A 24,281-nucleotide genomic window follows, 5' to 3' on the forward strand; every position below is an offset into this window, starting at 1 on the left:
GCGCCAGACAGGGTGCATCCTCCCCGGCGCCATCAACCACGAGCCAACGCTCTGGCTCGGGTAAGAGGAAGGCCAAGCATCCGGCGAAGCTCCTGGAGAGACCCCGGTCAAGCTCGAAGGCCCCATCGGAGGGGGAGCGAGGCGGTGACCTTCCCCCCCCCCCAAGGAGAAGGTGGTGAGCGCACCTAAGGTGGTGAAAGCCTTAATCCACCCAGCCAAGGCCTCTATCGAGACAGTTGCGGCGGCCCTGGCTCAGCCTGTGGAGGCTACACCAGTGGTGGTGACCTCGGGGCCCAGAGTCTCCCTGCCACCGCAGAGGGAGTCCTCTTTCATGCCCATCGACAGGACCCCCGTGAAACTTCCGATGGAGAAGAAAAAGGGGGGGCAGGAGGTCGTCGTGGATTCGGCCTCAACCTCTGAGGAGGAGCTGATCGAAGTCTTAAGCCACGGCGTTGGCGTGGAAGAAGACCAGCCCGTCGGGAGGGACCCCGACGTAGGAGACGATGAGAACGTCGAGGGTGCCGACGGGGCTCCTGATCGCCCATCGGACTCCCCTCAACCAGTGCCGTAAGACAACTCGGCGGCCATTTTGTTGGCTATACAGTCCTTATGCTCAGAGATAAGGACGAGATTGCCGTTACCACCAACGGAGGAACCTCTCCTTTTCAACCATCGCGCCCTGCTCCGCCCTCCTCCCCGTCCACGACCCGTGGGGATGATACGGGGACTGACACGGCCGCGACGGGCACAGACAACGAGGTTTACGACGAGGATCTCCCGTCGTCACCTTCTCCCCGGGCTTCCCCGCCCGACGAGATTGGATAGTTTCATGCCATGATCGCCAGGGCATCCGAGCTTTTCCAGCTCTGCCCGGAAGAGAAGAAGGAAGGTTTCCTTTATCAACGGCGCGAGACCACGAGGAAGACTGTCCTCGCTGTACCTCTACTGGACGATATCTGGGATGAGGGTCTCGCCCTCCTCAAGAACCCATCCACAACGCCTGCGAGAAGGGATCGGTACGAGAAGAAGTACCGGGTCCCGGACGCGGCCCCCTTGTGCCTTCGAGCACAGCCGACCCCGGACTCGGTCGTCTCCGCGGCGGCCAGGAAGAAAGCGGGGGGGAAGGGGGGGCTCGGCCTCTACGTCAACCTCCCCACCGGACGGCGAGGGAAAGAAATTGGACACGATGGGACGCAGAGTCATCTCATCGGCAGCGACGACTATTAAGGCTGCCAACGCCTTGGCTATCGTAGCCCGCTACGACAGAGAATTGTGGTACAAAATCGCCCCCCTGCTGGACTTCTTACCAGACAAGAGGGCGGAGGCCCTAGAGATCTTGCAGGAAGGAGAAGTGGCGTCGGACCACGCCATTACGATAGCGACGGACATCGCTGACACTGGATTTCGCCAGTTGGGCAACGGCGTGTGCCTTAGACGGCGTGGATGGCTCAAGGCAACTGACTTCCTTCAGGATGTGCAGACCAGAGTCTTGGACATGCCGTTCGACGGGAGCAACCTGTTTGGGAAAACAGTGGACGATTCCCTACAAGCCATCAAGACGGACACGGAGACGGCCCGGGCTCTTGGTGTTCTCCAGCAACAACAGCCGCCCTTTCGGAGCGGCGGAGGCAAGCAGGGTGCCTCCAAAGGGTCCGGCGGCGGATTTTCCACCTATCGTCAAGCGGCCCGTTCGTCGTCACAGGAAGCCTACAGGTGACGAGGCAAGTCGGGCGGACCCCGCCGTCGTCGCCAAGGAGGACAAGGCAGCAAAGCATTGTCGAAGCAGGACTGAACCGGCCGTGGGGTCGGGCCCCCACCGAAGCACCCCAGTGGGAGGCCGGCTGGCGAGCTTCGTCAGCGTGTGGGAGTCCATCTCCACCGACCGTTGGGTGCTGGACGCCCTGGCCCAGGGTCACGCGCTCGAGTTTCTAAAGAAGTGCCCGCGCGTCCCCCCCGTGGCCAGGAAGGAACATCACGTCCCTCAACTTCTCTTGGAGGTAAAGGCGATGCTCAAGAAAGGCGCCATCGAGCTCGTCCCAAAGAGGCTTCGGGGCTCGAGTTTACTCAAGATACTTCCTCGTGAAGAAGACGACGGGAGGATGGCGTCCCATCCTGGACCTACGACGACTGAACAAATTCATCAAGGCACAGAAGTTCCGGATGGTCACCCTCCAGCACGTCCTGGGTCAGCTGGAGGAGAGCGATTTCCTGTCGTCGTTGGATTTGGAGGATGCCTACTTCCATATCCCGATCCTAAAGGGACACCGAAAGTTTCTCAGATTCGTAGTCCAAGGGCGTCACTACCAGTTCAGAGCCCTTCCCTTCGGATTGAGGTCGGCACCCAGGGTGTTCACCAAGTGCCTCTCACTGGTAGCGGCGCGGCTGCGCCTGGAGGGGATCCACTTCTACCCCTACCTGGACGACTGGCTCATCCGAGCAAAGACAAAGGAGCTTGCCGCGGAGCACACAGCAAGGACCGTCCAACTACTCACGGACCTGGGATTCTCCATAAACTACGCCAAGTCCCACCTGGTGCCCACTCAAGACGCACTGTTTCTGGGAGTGAAGCTCGACACAGTGGCGCTTCTGGCCTCTCCGTCGGAGGAAAGGACGAGGGCCATCTTGGGCAAGGTATAGCGGATGCTGGTTGCGGACGCGGCCAGGGTGAGGTCCATTAAGTCCCTCCTCGGAATGATGTCTTCTTGCATTTATCTCATCCGCCTGTGCAGGCGTCGGATGCGCCCGTTAGAGGAGTTCCTGGACGCTCGCTGGATCCAGACGGGCAGCTTCGAGGACAGGATCACACTCGACGAGAGCTTCCGACGAGCGATCCGGTGGTGGGGCACCCGCGATCCGGTGGTGGGGCACCCGTGCGCATCTGACGGCGGGCATGGACTTCCAGACCTCGGGCCACCAGAAGACAGTGACCACGGATGCCTCCCTGGAAGGGTGGGAAGCGCACACCGAAAATCTGCACGCGAGGGGCCTTTGGCTACTGACGGAGAAGTCCCTCCATATCAACGTCCTGGAACTCCGTGCAGTGTTTTGGGCCCTCCGGTCCTTTCTTCCGTCCCTCAAGGGCAAGGTGGTGAGGATCTTCACCGACAACACCACCACCATGTTCTACATCAGGAAGCAGGGCGGTACCAGATCCCCAGCCCTGTCCAAGGAGGCTCAGGATCTGTGGCATTGGGCCGTCGCCCAAGGGATGTTTCTGGTGCCGTTTCATCTGGCAGGGATAAAAAAACACCATCGCCGACTCGCTCAGCAGAGAGCTGCGCTCGTGCCACGAGTGGGAACTACGACAGGATCTAGTGGACCGCCTCTTCCGACGGTGGGGCACACCCCAGATTGATCTGTTTGCGACGCCGACGAAATCCAAGTGCCGGAGGTTCGCCAGCAGGTTTCCCCACCCGAGGAGCATGGGCGATGCTTTCTCGTTCCCCTGGGAGGGCCTGTTCCTATATGCGTTCCCTCCATTGCCGCTGCTGATCCGGCTCATCAACCAGCTCAAGAGGTCACAGTGCAGGATGATCCTCGTCGCACCTGCGTGGCCGAGGCAGATGTGGTTCCCGGACCTTCTGAACTTGTCAGCGTCCCCGTCAATCAAGCTGCCAGTGGACGCGGATCTTCTCTCCAGGGAAGGAGGCGCCATCCTCCATCACGACCCGAAGTCGCTGAACTTGCAGGCCTGGCTCCTGCAGCGTTAGAGTTTGGAGGTTACGACATAACGGTCGACTGCAGAGAGGTTCTTGCAAAGGCCAGGGCGTCCTCAACTCTTAAATGCTACGGACACAAATGGAAGAGGTTCTCTGTCTGGTGCCACGCACAGAAGATTAACCCTCTACGGATTACGGCTCCTCAAGTACTGCCGTACCTGCTGATGCTGGCCAAGGCTGGACTGGCGCACGCTTCCATCAAGATTCATCTTGCTGCGATCTCCCGATACACCAGAACCATGGGACGGACGTCTTTGTGGTCTCATCGTCTGGTGAAAGAATTCATGAAGAGACTGTTCAGATCGTTCCCACCGGTGAAGGCCCCGGCCCCGGCGTGGAAGCTTAACGTGGTGCTGACCAAGCTCATGGGACCTCCTGTTCGAGCCTCTGCACTCAGCTCCATTGAAGTTCTTGTTGTGGAAAAAAGCGTTTCTTGTGGCCATCACCTCCGCACGATGGGTGGGAGAGATCCAGGCCCTTTCCTGCAAGGCCCCGTACTTGACTTTTCACGACACGAGGGTAGTGCTCAGGACGCACCCCTCCTTCATGCCCAAGGTGCCGTCGGACTTCCACCTCAACCCTTGGTGTTGCCTGTTTTCTTCCCGTCGCCGTCGGCTGAAAGGACTTTGCACTTGCTGGATGTGGCTAGAGCGCTGAAGTTCTACGTGGACCGGACGAAGAGTTTTCGGAAGACGTCACAACTTTTTGTGAACTTTGGACCTGTCAATCAGGGGAAGGCTCTCTCGAAGGCTTCCATTTCCAGATGGCTCTCCGGCTGTATCATGTACTGTCATCGGTTGGCAAACCGACCGCTGCCTGGCCGTCCGAGAGCCCATTCCACCAGAGCGATCACAGCTACCACGGCGTTCCTATCTGGTGTGCCCTTGCTGGACATCTGCAGGGCTGCTACGTGGAGGTCGACGCACACCTTCACGAAATTCTACTGCGTCGATCGGGATTCCAGGGAGGAGTCCAGGGTCGGCCAAGCAGTGCTGCGCAACCTGTTCGCCTAAGGTGAGCCTGGTGAGGAGGTAAGAATTGCTTAATGTTAAGTTTTGGATGTGATGCTTAATGTTGAGCCTTTGCCACCTCCCGTGGTTGTGCATGTGTGTACTGCTATGTATTCTTTTATTCATGAGCATGTGAATCCATGCCAGACCCCATGCTGGAGAAGGAACAAGTTACTTACTTGTAACTGTTGTTCTCCAGCATGGGTCTGGCATGGATTCACATGCGAACCCTCCCGCCTACCCCTCTGCGGCTCTTCACTTGGTCATACTGCCACTTCACGTGCTACCAAATCTGAAGATGGCTGCCAGAGGCGGGGCTTAGGGAGAGGGCAGTCATTGGCTGTGGTCAGTATGACACAGATCAGTGATTGGTTACTACTACGAAAGACAGATCATAAACGAAACTGATACTGATTTTTCTTTACCGAGGATTCCCAGCCTGACGGGGAATATTCATGAGCATGTGAATCCATGCCAGACCCATGCTGGAGAACAACAGTTACAGGTAAGTAACTTGTTCCTTTCTTCTGTTCTTATTTACTGTGGTTTTTCGCAGTGACCTGGGCATATGTTACCCATAGGGGAGAGCCCACAGGCTGCACTGTTTCGGGTCTGGTTATTCGCTGGTGTGGTTGGGTGGTAAAACTAAAGAGGGGAGCTTAGCAAATTAGCACTAATCGAGCCACGACTAATGGCTAGGCCTGTGGGTGACATCTGTTAGACATGTGTGCTTAATGTGAGGTGGTAGGATATCTTGGAGGGGAGTCGGTTTGTCTGCTTAGGAGGGAATTGGGCCTTACGAGGCAAACCACCTGCAATCCTGCCACTGGCCTCTTGCATACTTGATGATTTTCAATAGCTAACATTGCCATTGCGACTAGATCTCACTCTTACCTTTTCTCTGTCCATCTGCCTTTCTTTCCCGTTTTCTTTATTTCCCTTGCTAAAGTCACTTGCACCCCAATTCTCCACCTGCAAACACACCATTTCTTACTCTCCACTAGCCAATTACCTTTTGTGGTTAGTGCACATTTTGATGCCTGAACACTGGGATGAACAAAGTAATTTAAATTAAAATGATTTACTGTTGTAACCTATTTAGAAGTGACACATTGCAGCATGAATATTGCTTGATTGGGTCCTTATAACCATACCATACCATAGCCTCAATGTATTACTGCTACACCCACACATTCAGTTATTCAAAATTAGTTTGAAGAGTTTCTGCTAATTAAATTCAAAATTGTACTGTATTGCTGCTTTGTTTCTAGAATGTAAATGCCAAGTGTTCATTATTTGCACAATATGTCCACTTTGATTAAAATATGCTGTTAGTAGTGATACTTTATTTATTGAGCTTGTTTTTTCTGATGTAGTTGCTGAGCTCATTGAGAAGGAGGGCGCCTCATTTCTTGAGTTAAGAATAAAACACTTGATGAAGACCAACTCCATAGCACAAGCCATGGTTTTGTCAAAACTGTGCACTGAAGCTACAGAAACTTCAAATACTGAATCTTTTCGACAATCCTATATTTCTTGCCTGTGCACTATGCTGCCTAACGAAGAAGCAATTAAAGAGGTTAGTGTCATATTTGCTGTTTTTGTCTTTGGCAGAGACTTATTGGTTAATTCTAAAAACAGCTGCCTGACTTTGTTGCCAACCATATTTATGGGCACAAGTTAAGATTCCATATGCTCTGCAGCACTGGGTCTTTCAGACATCCAAATGCTTTCAATACTTCCACATCAGTTTGGGATTTCGTGGCATACATTTTGCCATTGCATTTTAGTAGGCTATCCACTTTATTTTGGGTCTTTCATACCCTACGAATGAGGTGGCTAGGCTAAGCCCATCAGGAACTCCTTTTCATATTTTCTATCCTCCATTACTGCTAGGGAGTTCTCTACATTATCTCAAAATATTCATTTTGGGGGATGTAAGAATTCAGTGTGTTTTCTTTGCTGATTTGCCTTTTTAAACCCAGCACCACCTTGTATCTTTTTTGCCATTTTGGCTGAAGAATTAGAATTTTTATCATTGAGTCAGTTTAAGACATGTCTGGTTCTGAAGTGAATTAGCAAGGACAAAGCTAACAGCCTGAGGTCCTGAGATGGAACCTGTCATCGCTAGTGACAGTCTTTCAAGGACTGTAAGACATGTGATCTTAAGGCCTGCATGGCAAATGCTTTTATTGCCCCACCTAGACCATGTTTCCAAGGAGTGTTCACCTTGCTAGCGTTTTCCAACAAAAACGATCAGGGACAGGCCTTCAAAGGGGGGTGGTGGTTCTTTTGGTGAGACAAGACTGACCTTGCAATACTTAGCAGCTCTGAGTGGCAGTACATGAGGGCTTTCTGAAATAGAGCACATTGTGAGGAAAGCCATCCAAGGTCAGATGGGCAAGCATGCCGTCCCACATAGCACAAAAAGAAAATCATGATAGAAAAGTAAACCACATTTTATAGTGAAAATCCCTCTGCTGATGGGCCTCACCGATGGAGTGTGCACTCCAGTTTACTGCAAAACAATTGCAGTCCTCTTCCTCCCCAAACTGACTGCCATCTAGGAGGACACCAGCAGCAAATGCAACATCAACCGGGAGATTCTGGCCTAATTAATCAATGGCAGAATTCTGTACTTTGAACTAAGGACATGTCATCTGTGTGTACCAGGTCAACAAAAAGGCCATCTGCGGTGAGGCTAGTAACCCGGGAAGAATCAGTCGACTAGGAAACATGCATAAAATGGGAAAGGACCCACCTCAATCAGAAAAGATCACTCAACTGGATGTAATAAACACGAATCACCCTACTAACTCATATAGTCAGCAGTGAGGACTATTTCACCATCCACAAAGTTAACTAGTGCACATTCTGTTCCCCATGTTTTAGAAATTAAAGCTTCCTGTAGTCCTTTAAAAGATCCTGGAAGATGTGGCGTTGGCGAAGCATAATCTGTGCTTCACCAAGGGCCTATGGGATAAAGGTCTTTTTATGAGGAGGAGGAAATGAGCCTAACCAGGACTCCTAAACTAGCAAAGACCCTCTGGTGAATAGTAGCAGAGTATGAGGAAAAAGTCTAGGAAGTCTCAAAAGCCTCTGAAAACCAAATGGATTACACCCACACCTAGGGATCTGAGGGAAGAATCCTCGTCGGAGGTAGATACAGCCACGTCTCAGGGACACCCTACAGCTACACCTAAATGTCTTAAACTTTGAAGGAACATCTCCTTGCCAGTCCTATATTCTGGTAGTCTATAGGAACAGTAGCACCAAGTTAATCAATATGGAGGTGAAATTCTTCCTGTTCGGGAGGTTTTTCCACCACCCTGTCTTTATCCACTAACACAAAAACACACTCTGTTGGTAACATAGCAGATTGGTCAGTCCTCCACCTCAACAATGTTGAATAAATCTTACATGTGCACAATAAAATACAAATACAAAGTTCACCTCGAGGTCAGCAAGGCATTGTGGAAATGCAAATTAGCTCACATGGAGAAAAGGCGTGCATTGGGCTAATTTGCATGCCTTGCTGATGTGACTGAGCCAGTGGTGAACTTCTAGCAATGGCTACTAGGTGGCGTTGTGGAATGTGACTTTGCTCAAAAGGAGTATCCTACATTTTTATATTCCTCCTCTTCCCCTACCCCCCAATATATTTAGAATTGCATCGGGTGTGAAACCAGAGTCTGATAAGTACTTGGGTGCATACACCAGAATGCAGCCGTATATAGCAGTAAAGGAATTCATTGAGACATACCAAACCAGTAAGTAATTGGGCCAATGTAAGTATGAAAAAGGAAGGCTAAGTATGTTGGAACATATATAAAGAACCACGCCAGTACAATGGGCAGTAAATAGAATTGCATTACTGGTCCTAAATGGGTCCCAATTCATCTTTAGAAAGGCGTAGTAACAATACAACAATCACTGATTACTATAACGCTCATCCTAAGCAGAGTGAACTGCAATGATTCTATTAAAACCTATTATTAAACACTGGTACATTCCAAAATCCCGGTCGTTGTCCTCCAAAGTCCCGGGCAATATGTCCCAGTTATAAGGTACTTGGGAGTTAGTTTCCAAAAGTTCTTCCACAGGAATTAGTGAGGCCAAATCCCATTGGCCCGTTGCAGTGACATGATAGAGGTATGTTTTAGTTCCACCCCACAGGTGCAACAGAAGGTGAAGCCAGCCCCAGGGTAACCCCAAAGAAGAATTTCCCACCTATGATTTAGAACCAGCAGGCCAGGAAAAGCTGGTTGCAGAAGACTCAGTCTACTCCAGTCATTTGAAAGAAATGGTTGGTAGGAGGGATGAGACCTCAAGTCTGCACTACTCCAAGACCCAGTGAATCACTGAGGAAGATACAAAGGGTAGAGAGACTCCAGTTACACAGGGACAAGTACTGGCGGCTCTGAATTGGAAGAAATTGTCCCAGGAGCATCAGGTTTTACTCTGGCAGCTGAGGTTGGGACTCGGAGTAGTGGAGATGCGGACCCACTACAAAACGAGGATACAGACAACCAAAACGAGCAATAAACTGAACACTCGCGAGGGAGTAACATCCACATCCACGCGGCTGTAGACGCGAGTATGGGAAGAACCCCACTAACGTTCCAGGCTAGCTCAAGGGGACAGGAAAGGGGCATCCTTGGCAGCAGGAAACTGTCCCACAGCAGGGGAAAAGGCAGAAGGTGATGCATGACAAACCAAGGAGAGCTGAGGCAGGCCAGCACCAAGTCACCCGCCATCCAGGCCATGAAGACTCCCCCCACCTTAGGCATGTAGGCCAGAATGGCTTACCAGACAAGTAGCACTTCAGAGGCAAGGGCAAATGTCCCACAAAGGAATAGCCAGTCCACCTGGATGATTGCAGGAAGCAAAGGCAGAATCGGGAATAGGAATTCACCTACAAGGGAGCAGGGTGTGTAGGGCGTAAAGTCTGGGTCCAGCCAGTATATCTACTCCAAGGACGCCATCAGCTCATTTTCGGCAGCAGTCTTTCAGCAAATCTGGTACATATCTCCGGAATTTACAGGGTTTTGCACTGTTGATACATTTACTCGGGCTGGCCAAAGCCAATTCCCACTCCCCCCCCCCCCCCCTTCCTCTCCTCAAAACATATCACAGGAGAAAATGCAAAGATTTTGGTGGCCCGCCAATCAGGCTGGCCTATGACAGAAGATGCAGCTTGAGAAGCATGGGGACTTAAAACCAGTCTACACCAATTTGAACAGCAACCAAGTGTGCAGGGATAGTCTGAGGGTAATAACCGGTAGAATTGTGATAGTCCACCGAGAGCCCTCCCACTCCCACTTCTGCATGCAGCATACTAACTGACAAAGTATCTTCAACCGCATTTCTAACAGCCTGCAGTATCACAATTGGCTACAACCACAAAAATGGTATTAGATGGCTAACTTCCTACAATATTTGTCTGACAACAATCATGAAGTAGTAGGGAAGAGCTGTAAGATTAGATGAGCTCCAACAGTGCCATTGATGCAGCCGTAGACATCACGAAAACTGGTTTCTGTGTTTAGTAAACACAGGTATTCTAAGTAGGCAATTGTAGATGGAGGCGACCCACATATGCCCTGATATACAGGAGTGGAAGATATGCAATTTTACGGGACTAAGCCTTTGTCAAATAAGTGGAGTACACAGAAATCCATCAAGGCAATCTTCCAAGGCCATGTCATTTCATTTTTATGTGGTGGTCAGTGGGGGATTCTCAATTTACTGACGCTTGGATCTCCTCCTTTTCTTACATGCAGCAGAGGCAATACCACTGGTTTTTCATCCTACACAAGTTATTTTATACCTGCAGGTCAGGAAGAATCGGGTGGGGGTAGAAAGAAAAGTTGTGGACAAGGCCTTACTCAACAACAGAGATCTCCCTGACTTTGTTACCCTGGTAACTGGGCTAAACTCCTGTTTTTCTTTTGTGGTGGGAGTGGAGTGCAGCGGAAATAGTATAGTACAACTGATAACTCTGATCACAAATGAGTTTGTGAGGACCCCTCCTGCTGTCCTTCATGGCCTCAAGACGTGCGGTGATAGGTGAAGGCACTGTTCAAGAAGGGTGCAGTAGAAAGAGTCCCACAAGGTGTAATCGGTGGGGTTCTAAATCGGTTAATTTCTAGCCCAGAAGAACCTGACAGGGTGGCAGATGCTTGACCCTTGTTATCTCAACTGGCCAATAAAGAAGCAAGCTGTCCTTTTGTCCACCAGACCTCCTCACCGCAATCCACTTGGAGCACTCTCTCTTCATTTCCCCATTCATCAGTCGCAGTAAATCTTTGCTTTATGGTGGTGTTCAACACTATTAATTCGAGGTCCGGCCCTTCTATTGTAGGTCAGCCCAGCGTGTTTTCACAAATTAACGATCAGTGATGGCTGCAGAAACTGTGAGCATCTTATCCCTGTTGAGCTAACTGGCTAATACAGTCAGTTTCGTCGAGGCACAAGGAGCAAAGGAGACACTAGCACTTTTGACAAATCAGATTTTACATTGTACTCCAAGTCAAGAATTTCTTACTTAAGGCGCACCTTTCCTGGTACTTAAGAACACTGCTCAATACCCCTTGAATGTCTTCCAGAGAAGCACCAGTTGGCTCGGATTCCCATGATCACACACACACACCTCAGAAGCTACTGCGTGACTGAACAGTACAAGTATCTGTAGGGCCTACATCTCTGCCTAGGGCTTTGAACTCACTCCATGTTTCAGACAAGGCCTCTGCAAAAAATACTCCATATTGGCTAGTCAAAGGTGATTGGTTGTAAGGACCTACTAACGGCAAACTTCAAAATGCCCTTCTCTCTTGGTCTTGGGGAGTCGTATGTAGATCAGGGAATTGTTTTCCAAAATTACCACTTATTCACCAAGCCATAAAGTTTTTTAAATGGATTAGTTGAGATTGCGAAGTAAAACTATTTTGATTAGCAATCCAATGTATATGAATAGTGAATTTGTGAAGTCTTAATGTCAGTCGGGGCTTGTGAAAGGCATGTGCCCTGTTGGCAGCAGAGAGCCTAAAGGCCATGCAGCCTTTATTCTCCACTAGCGCTATGAGGGGGATGCCTTTGTTCGACATGTTACTGGACATCGCTAACCTGGAAAATTCAACAGGGCTTTGCACTAGGGCTTTGTAAATTAGCACACTATGCTGTCAGCAGAGCATTTAAATGTGAAGCTCCTTATTTGATGGTTTATTGGAGTATCCATTGTTTGACTGTTGTGATTACATCTCAGTTAGGGTAGCAGAATACTTTGATAAGAATGTTATGTAATAAGAATGCCATGACTGCAGTCCGGTGACATAATATGGAAGGTTTACTCTTGATTGTGTCAGTTGTTGTAATACTGTGGAGATGGTTGGGGGTCTCTGCCTACTGACTTGTAATTAGTCAATAAACTACATGTCAACCATATTGCCGTGGATTGCTGCTTTTTCATATGGCGACGAGGATGGGATTAAGCGCACAGGTGCCTGTTGATGGGCCCGCGATTTCGTTGTGTGCAGCGCTGAGGATCTGAGACCCCCGACCAGGCGCCGCTGTGAGTGGGAGCTGCCCTACCTGTTCACCTGGATCTCTGCGTCTGAAGGAAGACACCGCTGTTAGGAGGAGCTGGATACGCGGTCGCCCGTGAGTCCGCAGCGACCTGGTGAGAGTTCATTAGGCTGCCGGCTGCCGCTCCTGCGATTTCGGCGGGGTGAGCCGCATCGGAACCCCGGCTTCGCAGAGCTGCCCGGGGCCCCGCCCGCATGCGAGTGGCTGGGCGGGGTGAGCGCTAACGCAGTCCCTCGTTCAATTTGGGACGGGCGCGCGCAGCAGCCGAGGAAAGGACCCTGTGGCTTCCCCTGCATCCGAGTCACGTGTGCGGAAGACGCGCGATCTCGCATCGGCGAGTCGTGCGCACACGTTTGAGGCACCCGTGTGTGTTTGCTCCTACAAGCGGACGTGGAAAGGTCACGATGCATCGTGCATGAGTTTGCGTTCGCATGTAATTTGCTGTGTGCAACGTGTGGGGCAAGCCGATCCTGGCAACACGGGGGACCACAGCAGCAGTTCAAGGAGGTGAGAGACTGCATGTTTTTTTATCTGCAGGTTGTATGCAGTCTTGATTGCAGGACATTGACATTGGGAGGGTGCCCGAAACATCTCTGCAGCAACATTGACAGTGCAAAGTACCTGCCATTTGACATTTGTGCTTGTCACGCTCTGCTGGGTGTGGGTATCTCATAACTCTACTCCGTGCAAGCATGGCTTTGTCCGGGATACCGGGCCCACAGATTTTCTTGCCATCACCTGGACCCCCAAGGATCAAATGGGGTCCCTGGAAGAAAGGGTTTCTCCACTATGTGAAAGCTACTTGTGGGAATGGCATGTTGGTGGAAAGGAAGGTGTCGATGCTTATGCACTTATTGGGATATGAGGGCCAGCGGATTTTTGAGACTTTACCCAATGTCAGTGAATTGGTTGCAGAAGAGGGTATAAATGATTTTGATGTGGCTCTGGCGAAACTGGATAAACATTTTGTCAATAAGTACTGTTTTGGAACGGTATCATTTTGGGATGAGAGAACAACATGAGGGTGAGTCGGTGGAAGACTATGTCACCGCCCTGAGGCACCTGTCTCTGAATTGCAAATTTGGGGAAAGCCTAGATGAACACATTAGAGATCAATTCATGTTGCATTGCTCCAATGACAAGATTAGAGAGGAAGTATGGCTAAAGGATGACCCCTGCCTGGATGAGGTCATCGGCATAGCAAAAAGAATTGAACATACACTAGTGTGTGGCTAAGTTGGGAACAAAGCTGAGCAACAGGTTGAGGTCCTGAGAGTGAGTAACAGAAAAAGGGATGTTGCCAAATCTCAAAGAAGGCAGAAAGGGAAAACACCTAAATCTGGTGATGTGTACCAAGGGAAAGGTGGCAATGCGACCCAGATGTCTAATTTCCCCAAAGGGCAGTTGGACAGAAATTTAAAAAAAAAGGGAGATGAACGTTTATGCTTTCGATGTGGAAGTTCCCGCCATCTGTCTTCGTCACCGATATGCCTGGGGAGGAAGGCGAAGTGTAACATTTGTAAAAGATGGGGGCATTTTGAAAATTGTTGTTTCAATTACAATATTGGTGCGGGGAAAAGTATAATGTTGATTGAGGAAGTAGATGGACCTTCGTCAGAGGAATGTGAAGGATCCGACAATGAAATTGTGATGGTGAACATGGTTCAGTGTGGCGAGTTTGAGTGCGAGCATCCTTCTGCATGGGTTGAGGTGAATGGGTGTCAAGTCAAAATGCTCGCAGACTCGTGTTCAAAAATTACTTTAATGTCTAAGGCGGTGTACGAGAACGTTGTTGGTGGGAGGATAGATGAACTGTGCCCGTCGGACAAGACACCAGGCGGGTATGATGGTAATAGAATTGAGGTGTTGGGATGTTGTATGGCAACGTTCAAATTCAAAGACAGAGTTGCATATGGCAAATTATACGTCACGAGGAAAGGTGAAATCCTGTTGTGTTGGAGGGAACAAAGAGGAGTTTGCATCAAGCTAGATCCTAATAGCAAGGAACAGGTGTTGAATGTAAGCAAAGAGTCTGTGTGTAATGGGGATGATAGTTTGGAGGTGAGCCCCAGCAAGTGGATTGCTGATTACCCAGATTTGTTCAACAAAGGGGTGGGTTGCCTCAAAGTCATGGTTCATAACATTGTTTTGAGGGATGGGTGCAAACCAGTGGCGGCAAAACTCAGACCGTTGCCGCTATCAATGCGGAATGCTGTGAGAGTGGAACTGGAGAAATTTATGAAAGCTGGGATTATAGAACCAGCCAAGGCAGTTGAATGGATCTCCCCCGTGGTTGTAGTTAAAAAGCCTAGTGGGGAGTTGAGGGTATGCATAGATTTGAGGGAGCTTAATCGCTGTGTGGTAGCTGACCGCCATCCACTTCCCAACATGGGGGAGCTTTTGAGCAGGATAGGGAATGCTAAGTTTTTTGCTAAATTGGATATGGCCAGTGCCAATCAGATTAATCTAGACATTGAGTCACAGACGTTGACAGCTTTCATCACATACGAAGGCATATACCAGTTTAGACGCATGCCATTTGGTTTAATTTCTGCATAGTCTGTCTTCCAAAAAGTTATGGATGGCCTGTTCAAAGGGATTGCAAATGTGTGGTGTTTCCTGGATGATGTGCTAATTTGTGGGAGTACCCAAGAGGAACTAAAGAAAAAGGTGCAAGTTGTGTTGGAAATATTCAGAGCGCGGGGTATTACTTTGAGATGTGAAAAGTGCGTCTTTTCCACCCGGGTGGTGGAATATTTGGGACATCAAATATCCGAAGAAGGATTGAAACCGAAGAGAGAATTAGTTGATGGGATAAAGAGAATGCAATCTCCCAAGAATAAGGCAGAACTGCGATCATTCTTGGGGACAATAGTTTTATCATCGGTTCATAGAAAACTATGCTGATAGTGTCACTGCACTTAGGGCATTATTGAGGAAGGGTGTGGAGTTCGACTCGAGTGTGAAAAAGAATTTAACGAGGTAAAGTCAAAAATTGACATGGCCAAACCCTTGGCCATGTATGACACTCATAAAAAGACCATACTGTCTGTCGATGCAAGTGAAACTGGAATTGGAGTAGTGATGTCACAAGTAGGAAGTGATGGTGCACAGCCAGTGGTGTTGCATGCCTCACGAATGCTGAGGGGAGCTGAGCTTAACTATTCAGTTTTAGAGAAAGAGGCATTGGCATGTCATTGGGGAATTGAAAAGTTGAAAAACTTTGTATGGGACCAGGATTTTGTGCTGAGGACAGATCATAAGCCGTTGAAGGCCATATTTGAAAGTAAAGGTCTGGATAAAGTATCGAAGGGTTGCATGTTGGGTGACCAGATTGCAATGTCACAAGTTTAGTATAGAGGTTGTGGCAGGAAGAGACAATGTGCAGGCTGATCATGCCTCAAGGATAAGGGTTGAGGATGAGTGTGGAGTTGTGGACTCTGCAGATGTTGAAGCTATGGTTTTTACTACCGGTGGAAGTGTGATTCACAGAGAGGAATGGGTCAACGCCTTTGCTGCAAATGAGATGTGGAGTCGCATTATGTTCATTAGAGGAGATTGGCCAGAAAAAAGGCTGTTATCAGCTGAAGAAAGAGTACTTTGGGAGGTGAGATTTGAACTGTCAGTAAAAGATGGGCTGGTATATCGGTGGGACAGGTTGGTTGTGCCGAGTTCTCTGAGAAGGAAACTTAATGACATTGCGCATCAAGGACATATTGGGACGTATAAAACCAAGGAGGTGATTAAGGCTGACTATTGGTGGCCGGGGATGGACCGTGAAATTGAGAGGGTAGTTGGAGGATGTGTTGATTGTTCAAGGTCAGGAAAAAATTTATCTGCGGTGGTGCAGCCGGTGAAAGGAACGGAAAGTCCACAGGGAGTGTGGATGGACTTGGCCATGGACATTTTGGGACCTGTGGATATGGGAAGAGGTAGAGGTAGATTTGTTGTTGCACTAGTAGATATGTTCTCGAGGAGGACGGAGTTTAAGATAATGAGGGATGTCACAGGACAGTCTATAGTGGCTTTTCTGGAGGAAGTATTTGAAAGGGAAGGTCTGCCTAGGAGTGTTTTGACGGATAATGGGCCCCAGTTTACTGGAAGTTCCTTTGAAGAGTATTTATACAAATGTCGTATCAAACATAAAATACTGCACTATATTGCCCTCAAGCAAATGGCATGATTGAGAGTGTAAACCGTTGCATAATGGAGGGTGTCAGGAGGGGTAGTGCATGTGGTTTGGACAGAAATGTGGCGGTCAAAGAAAGAATGTATGCTTTGAGAATGGCGCCAAACACAGAAACAGGAGTTAGCCCCTTTGAGTTGATGAGAGGGCGAAAAGGTAACACAATATTGTCTCCGGCTTGGCTAGGTCGGGTGAGAGAGACAGATAAAGTGGTTGATGAAGTTAAATGGAGGATGGATGAGAGGAAAAGTAAATGGGTCAAGAAAATTAATGAGAAATTCCCGAGAAAGAAGACCATTGTGGAAGCAGGTGACATGGTCAGAATAAGGAAGACTGTCATTGCCAGAAAGGGAGATTCGCTCTACTCCGTTCCGTTTAGGGTGGCTCGGGTGTTTGATGGTGCTGTGAGATTGGAGAGTGGGCAAGTATGGAATCTTTCGAGAGTTGCTAAGGTTAAGAAATAGGATCTTCATAGATTTTAGTATGTTTTTTTTTTTTTTTTTTACCCCTTCCCTGTTTGTATTTTCGGTACATGTGTATTAACATTGTATATAGTTTATTTTTTTGGATAAGGGAGGGGGGTGTGTTGTGATTACATCTGTTAGGGTAGCAGAATGCTTTCATAAGAATGTTATGTAATAAGAATGCCATGACTGCAGTCCGGTGACATTATGTGGAATGTTTACTCTTGATTGTGTCAGTTGTTGAAATACTGTGGAGATGGTTGGGGGTCTCTGCCTACTGACTTGTACTTAGTCAATAAACTACATGTCAACCATATTGCCGTGGATTGGTGCTTTCACAGTTTTCACTTCACTTTTCCTTAATGTTATCGCAAGCAGCATGACTATCAAACGACAACAAGGTGACCTTATCAAAGAGTAACGTTTTGAAATTATCTTGAAAGTTAATTTCCCAAACTCAACCTCACATTACATTACATTCTGGTAGCTTTACATTCAACTATAGGAAAATAAAGTTACGCGCGTTCTCTGTGCTTAACATATTTATATCTGAATTTGGATATTTTTCAGGCTATGCTTTTAGGATTTGTCACTTTCAAGTCCTCGCTTCGAAACACGATTTCTACCTACTGCGAAGATATTGTGCACGTGTTTAAAGCAAACATCGCACGTTCCCAAACATATAAAACACTACCTACAATTAAAAGTGTACATATAAAAAGATGTGATATGCGATTTGAGTACCTATGTTGGAAACTAGTCACAAATCCAGGCTTCAAAAATTAGTGCAATATCCTCGGCAAATCATTTTATTTCACTCGGTTTTATTTACCAATTTAGAAGTCTCTACATGTCATTCACCTAACATGTCTGCCTCGTGGTACTGATTCATGTATTAACTGTGCAACTTGACATACTACACATCCCTAAGTTCTCCAGCATGGGGTCTGGCATGGATTCACATGCTCATGAATATTCCCCGTCAGGCTGGGAATCCTCGGTAAAGAAAAAATCAATATCAGTTTCGTTTCTGATCTGTTTTTCGTAGTAGTAACCAATGACTGCCCTCTACCTAAGCCCTCTCAAAAACTTCTATTTTTCGGTCAAAAGAGCCTCAAGCTCCACCGTTTGTTCATCCGATCAACGGGGACCCTTGTCGGATTCGTCTACGCCCCTCAAGGGTGAAGATTTCGTCGAGCCACGCTTTTGGAGGACTCCAGAAGTTTCTCAGGCCCATCTCGGACATGGCCCAGGAGAAGGGAAGCTCGACGCACGGAAAGCTGTTCAGGGACTGCCCTGGATGCCAGCTTCAGAATGTCTTTAAGGAGGACGAACACTCCTTTTGTCTTTACTGCCTACATGAGGACAAGACGCACGTGGAGAAGGCAAGGCAGTGAGCGCACCTAAGGTGGTGAAAGCCTTAATCCATCCGGCCAAGGCCTCTATCGAGACAGTCGCGGCAGCCCTGGCTCAGCCTGTGGAGGCTACACCACTGGTGGCGACCTCGGGGCTCAGAGTCTCCCTGCCACCGTGGAGGGAGTCCTCTTTTATGCCCATCGACAGGACCCCCGTGAAACCTCCGGAGAAGAAAAAGGGGGGGGGGCAGGAGGTCGTCGTGGATTCGGCCTCAACCTCTGAGGAAGAGCTGATCGAAGTCTTAAGCCACAGCGTTGGTGCAGAAGACCAGCCCGTCGGGAGGGACCCCGACGTAGGAGCCGACGGGGCCCCTGACCGCCCGTCGGACTCCCCTCAACCAGTGCCGCAAGACAACTCGGCGGCCATTTTGTTGGCTATACAGTCCTTATGCTCGGAGATAAGGACGAGACTGCCGTTACCACCAGCGGAGGAACCGCTCCCGACGGGGGACCCGGAGCCAGGCCCTTCTGGGAGCCCTCCCCCAAGAGAAGGATTCATCCTCCACCTCCTTTTCAGCCATCGTGCCCTGTTCCGCCCTCCTCCCCGTCCACGACTCGTGGGGATGATACGGGGACTGACACGGCCGCGACGGGTACGGACGACGAGGTTTACGACGAGGATCTGCCGTCGTCGCCTCCCACCCGGGCTTCCCCGCCCGACGAGATTGGATCGTTTCACTCCATGATTGCCAGGGCATCCGAGCTTTTCCAGCTCTGCCCGGAAGAGAAGAAGGAAGGTTTCCTTTATCAACGGCGCGAGGCCAAGAGGAAGACGGTCCTCTCTGTACCTCTACTGGACGATATTTGGGATGGGGGCCTCGCCCTCAAGAACCCATCCACGACGCCGGCTAGAAGGGATCGGTACGAGAAGAAGTACCGGGTCCCGGACGCGGCCCCCTTGTGCCTTCTGGCACAGCCGACCCCGGACTCGGTCGTCTCTGTGGCGGCCAGGAAGAAAGCGGGGGGGGCGCGGCCTCTACGTCTAACTCCCCGCCGGACGGCGAGGGAAAGCAATTGGATACCATGGGACGCAGAGTCATCTCGTCTGCAGCGACGACGATTAAGGCGGCCAACGCCTTGGCTATCGTAGCCCGCTACGATGGAGTTGTGGTACAAACTGGCCCCCCTGCTGGACTCCCTACCGGACGACAAGAGGGCGGATGCCCTAGAGATCCTGCAGGAAGGAGAGGTGGCGTCGGACCACGCCATTACGATTGCGACGGACATCGCTGACTCTGGATTTCGCCAGTTGGGCAACAGCGTGTGCCTTAGGCGGCGTGGATGGCTCAATGCTACTGACTTCCGTCAGGACGTGCAGACCAGAGTCTTGGACATGCCGTTCGACGGAAACAACCTGTTTGGGAAAACAGTGGACGATTCCCTTCAAGCCATCAAGGCAGATACGGAGACGGCCCGGGCTCTTGGGGTTCTCCAGCAACGGCGGCCGCCCTTTCGGAGCGGCGGAGGCAAACAGGGTGCCTCCAAAGGTTCCGGCGGCGGATTTTCCACCTACCGTCAAGCGGCCCGTTCGTCGTTGCAGGAAGCTTACAGGGGACGAGGCAAGTCAGGCGGACCCCGCCGTCGTCGCCAAGGCGGCAAAGCCTCGTAGAAGCAGGACTGAACCGGCCGTGGGGTCGGGCCCCCACCGAAGCACCCCTGGCCCAGGGTCACGCGCTCGAGTTTCTAAAGAGGTGCCCGCGACCCCCCTGTGGCCAGGAAAGAACATCACGTCCCTCAACTTCTCTTGGAGGTAAAGGCGATGCTCAAGAAGGGCGCCATCGAGCTCGTCCCAAAGAGGCTTTGGGGCTCCGGAGTTTACTCAAGATACTTCCTCGTGAAGAAGAAGACGGGAGGATGGCGTCCCATCCTGGACCTACGACGACTGAACAAATTCATCAAGGCACAGAAGTTCCGGATGGTCACCCTCCAACACGTCCTGGGTCAGCTGGAGGAGGGCGATTTCCTGTTGTCGTTGGATTTGGAGGATGCCTACTTCCATATTCCCATCCTAAAGGGATACCGAAAGTTTCTCAGGTTCGTGGTCCAAGGGCGTCACTATCAGTTCAGAGCCCTTCCCTTCGGACTGAGGTCGGCACCCAGGGTGTTCACCAAGTGCCTCGCACCGGTGGCGGCGCAGCTACGCCGAGAGGGGATCCACGTCTACCCCTACCTGGACGACTGGCTCATCCGTGCGAAGACGAAGGAGCTCGCCGTGGAGCACACGGCAAGGACCGTCCAACTTCTCACGGACCTGGGATTCTCCATAAACTACGCCAAGTCCCACCTGATGCCCACGCAAGACGCACTGTTTCTGGGAGCGAAGCTCGACAGAGTGTCGCTTCTGGCCTCTCCGTCGGAGGAAAGGATGAGGGCCATCTTGGGCAAGGTGCAGTGGATGCTGGTTGCGGACGCGGCCAGAATGAGGTCCATCAAGTCCCTCCTCGGAATGATGTCTTCTTGCATTTACCTCATCCGCCTGTGCAGACTCCGGATGCGCCCGTTGCAGGAGTTCCTGGACGCGCGCTGGATCCAGACGACGGGCAGCTTCGAGGAGAGGATCACACTCGACGAGAGTTTGACGAGCGATCCGGTGGTGGGCACCCGCGCGCATCTGACGGCGGGCATGGACTTCCAGACCCCCGGCCACCAGGAGACCGTGACCACGGATGCCTCCCTGGAAGGGTGGGGAGCGCACACCGAAAATCTGCACGCGTGAGGCCTTTGGCTCCCGACGGAGAAGTCCCTCCATATCAACGTCCTGGAGCTCCGTGCAGTGTTTTGGGCCCTCAGGTCCTTTCTTCCGTCCCTCAAGGGCAAGGTGGTGAGCATCTTCACTGACAACACCACCACCATGTTCTACATCAGGAAACAGGGCGGAACCAGGTCCCAACCCTGTCCAGGGAGGCGCAGGATCTGTGGCATTGGGCCGTCGCCCAAGGGATGTTTCTGGTGCCGTTTCAACTGGCAGGGATAAAAAACACCCTCGCCGACTCACTCAGCAGGGAGCTGCGCTCGTGCCACGAGTGGGAACTACGACAGGATCTAGTGGACCGCCTCTTCTGACGGTGGGGCACACCCCAGATCGATCTGTTCGCGACGGCCACGAACTCCAAGTACCGGAGGTTCGCCAGCAAGTTTCCCCAGCCGAGGAGCATGGGCGATGCTTTCTCGTTCCCCTGGGAGGGCCTGTTTCTATACGCGTTCCCTCCATTGCCATTGCTGATCCGGCTCATCAACCAGCTCAAGAGGTCACGGTGCAGGATGATCCTCGTCGCACCTGCGTGGCCGAGGCAGATATGGTTCCCGGACCTCCTGGACTTGTCAGCGTCCCCGTCAATCAAGCTGCCAGTGGACGCGGATCTTCTCTCCAGGGAAGGAGGCGCCATCCTCCATCACGACCCGAAGTCGCTGAACTTGCAGGCCTGGCTCCTGCAGCGTTAGAGTTTGGAGGATACGACATACCGGCCGACTGCAGAGAGGTTCTTGCAAAGGCCAGGGCGTCCTCAACTCTTAAATGCTACGGACACAAATGGAAGAGGTTCTCTGTCTGGTGCCACGCACAGAAGATTAACCCTCTACGGATTACAGCCCCCCCAAGTACTGCCGTACCTACTGACGCTGGCCAAAGCTGGACAGGCGCACGCCTCCCGATACACCAGAACCACGGGGTGGACATCTTTGTGGTCTCATCGTCTGGTGAAAGAGTTCATGAAGGGACTGTTCAGATCGTTCCCGCCGGTGAAGGCCCCGGCGTGGGAGCTCAACGTGGTGCTGACCAAGCTCATGGGACCTCCGTTCGAGCCTCTGCCCTCGGCTCCGTTGAAGTTCTTGTCGTGGAAAACAGCGTTTCTTGTGGCCATCACCTCCGCACGACGGGTGGGAGAGATCCAGGCCCTTTCCTGCAAGGCCCCGTACTTGACTTTTCACGACACGAGGGTAGTGCTCAGGACGCACCCCTCCTTCATGCCCAAGGTGCCGTCGGACTTCCACCTCAACGAACCCTTGGTGTTGCCCGTTTTCTTCCCGTCGCCTTCGTCGCCGGCTGAAAGGACTTTGCACTCGCTGGATGTGGCTAGAGCGCTGAAGTTCTACGTGGACCGCACGAAGTGTTTTCGGAAGACGTCACAACTCTTTGTGAACTTTGGACCTGTCAATCAGGGGAAGGCTCTCTCGAAGGCTTCCATTTCCAGATGGCTCTCCGGCTGTATCATGTACTGTCATCGGTTGGCAAACCGACCGCTGCCTGGCCGTCCGAGAGCCCATTCCACCAGAGCGATCGCAGCTACCACGGCGTTCCTATCTGGTGTGCCCTTGCTGGACATCTGCAGGGCTGCTACGTGGAGGTCGACGCACACCTTCACGAAATTCTACTGCGTCGATCAGGATTCCAGGGAGGAGTCCAGGGTCGGCCAAGCAGTGCTGCGCGACCTGTTCGCCTAAGGTGAGCCTGGTGAGGAGGTAAGAATTGCTTAATGTTGAGTTTGATGCAATGCTTAATGTTGAGCCTTTGCCACCTCCTGTGGTTGTGCATGTGTGTACTGCTATGTATTCTTTATTCATGAGCATGTGAATCCATGCCAGACCCCATGCTGGAGAAGGAACAAGTTACTTACCTGTAACTGTTGTTCTCCAGCATGGGTCTGGCATGGATTCACATGCGAACCCTCCCGCCTACCCCTCTGCGGCTATTCACTTGGTCATACTGCCACTTCACGTGCTACCAAATCTGAAGATGGCTGCCAGAGGCGGGGCTTAGGTAGAGGGCAGTCATTGGCTGTTGTCAGTATGACGCAGAGATCAGTGATTGGTTACTACTACGAAAGACAGATCAGAATCGAAACTGATACTGATTTTTTCTTTACCGAGGATTCCCAGCCTGACGACGGGGAATATTCATGAGCATGTGAATCCATGCCAGACCCATGCTGGAGAACAACAGTTACAGGTAAGTAACTTGTTCCTTATCGTTCTATGTGGTTTCATACATGATGATGGTATTTTCTGTGTTTGTACTGCCAGTGATGCCAATACATGCAAGTTTGGGGAGTCCTCATGTCTTTATTTGCATAGAGCTACACAAATAATAAACCTAGTCCTGCTTTCAATGGTAAGCAAAGTTAACGTTGGGACACAAGTTCGGATGTCTGCTTGCAAATGGGCTATAGAGTTCTCATCCTAGGGCATGCACATACATTAAAAAAAGACTTGCCTACGCTCTGTACATTTGGTTCTCACTGTAGATTCTGGCATTGGCCTGGGTAACCATAATCTTTGATTTTGGTGCTCTCCTCAAATTAAGAAGATGCAAAAATGGTAACCTGTACATTTCCATAGCCTCGTATACCTTAGCATCAGTCATTCATATGCATGAGCAATTCAGACTTTAACATGCACAGACCTCCGACTCGCATGCGCAAAGCCAGACTTTCACATGCACCGTAGCTTTTCTCCCAAACGCTGGCCTTTTACGCAACAGATGTTCACATTTGCTTTCCACATGCACACATTCCACATCCTTTTACATGCACACATCCTCACACATCAAGGACACTGCGGTCAGAGAGGAATGCAGAGCTCCGAAAAGGTGGACAGAGTAGAGATACCAATAGACAAGTGATTTAGGAGGCAGAGAAAAGGTGAGAGTGGAGCAGATAAAAGGGTGACTGAGAAGAGATGTGGGGGATGGGCAAGAACGTAAGTTATAAGGTTGGCAGGGTAAAGTAGAGCGCGAGAGGCGCAAAAGAGGTACAAAAAAGTGAAACATGGGGAAAATGTAATGAGAAAAATGCAGGGAAACGGAGGTTGGGAGGGAGGGAAGACTGCGGAGGGAAGACTCAACGCATTAGGACCATCAGGACCATCAGAACTGGACTGCACCGCCTCCCAATGTTTACAGACCAGTG

The 24,281-nt window shown here is 50.6% G+C and overlaps 1 protein-coding gene across 3 annotated transcripts in view; it reads left to right on the forward strand.

Annotated features, from left to right (window-relative positions):
* Window positions 1-24,281, forward strand: part of RLF (RLF zinc finger) — a 916,587-nt gene that overhangs the window by 448,461 nt on the left and 443,845 nt on the right. For all 3 annotated transcript variants that reach the window (XM_069622735.1, XM_069622737.1, XM_069622736.1), the window contains one exon: window positions 6,106-6,308. In XM_069622735.1, the coding sequence (XP_069478836.1) occupies window positions 6,106-6,308 (203 nt within the window). The remainder of the gene's footprint in view (window positions 1-6,105; window positions 6,309-24,281) is intronic.

This window comes from Ambystoma mexicanum, chromosome 11, assembly GCF_040938575.1.
Source record: "Ambystoma mexicanum isolate Mex_15411 chromosome 11, UKY_AmexF1_1, whole genome shotgun sequence".
Classification (NCBI taxonomy): Eukaryota; Metazoa; Chordata; class Amphibia; order Caudata; family Ambystomatidae; genus Ambystoma; species Ambystoma mexicanum.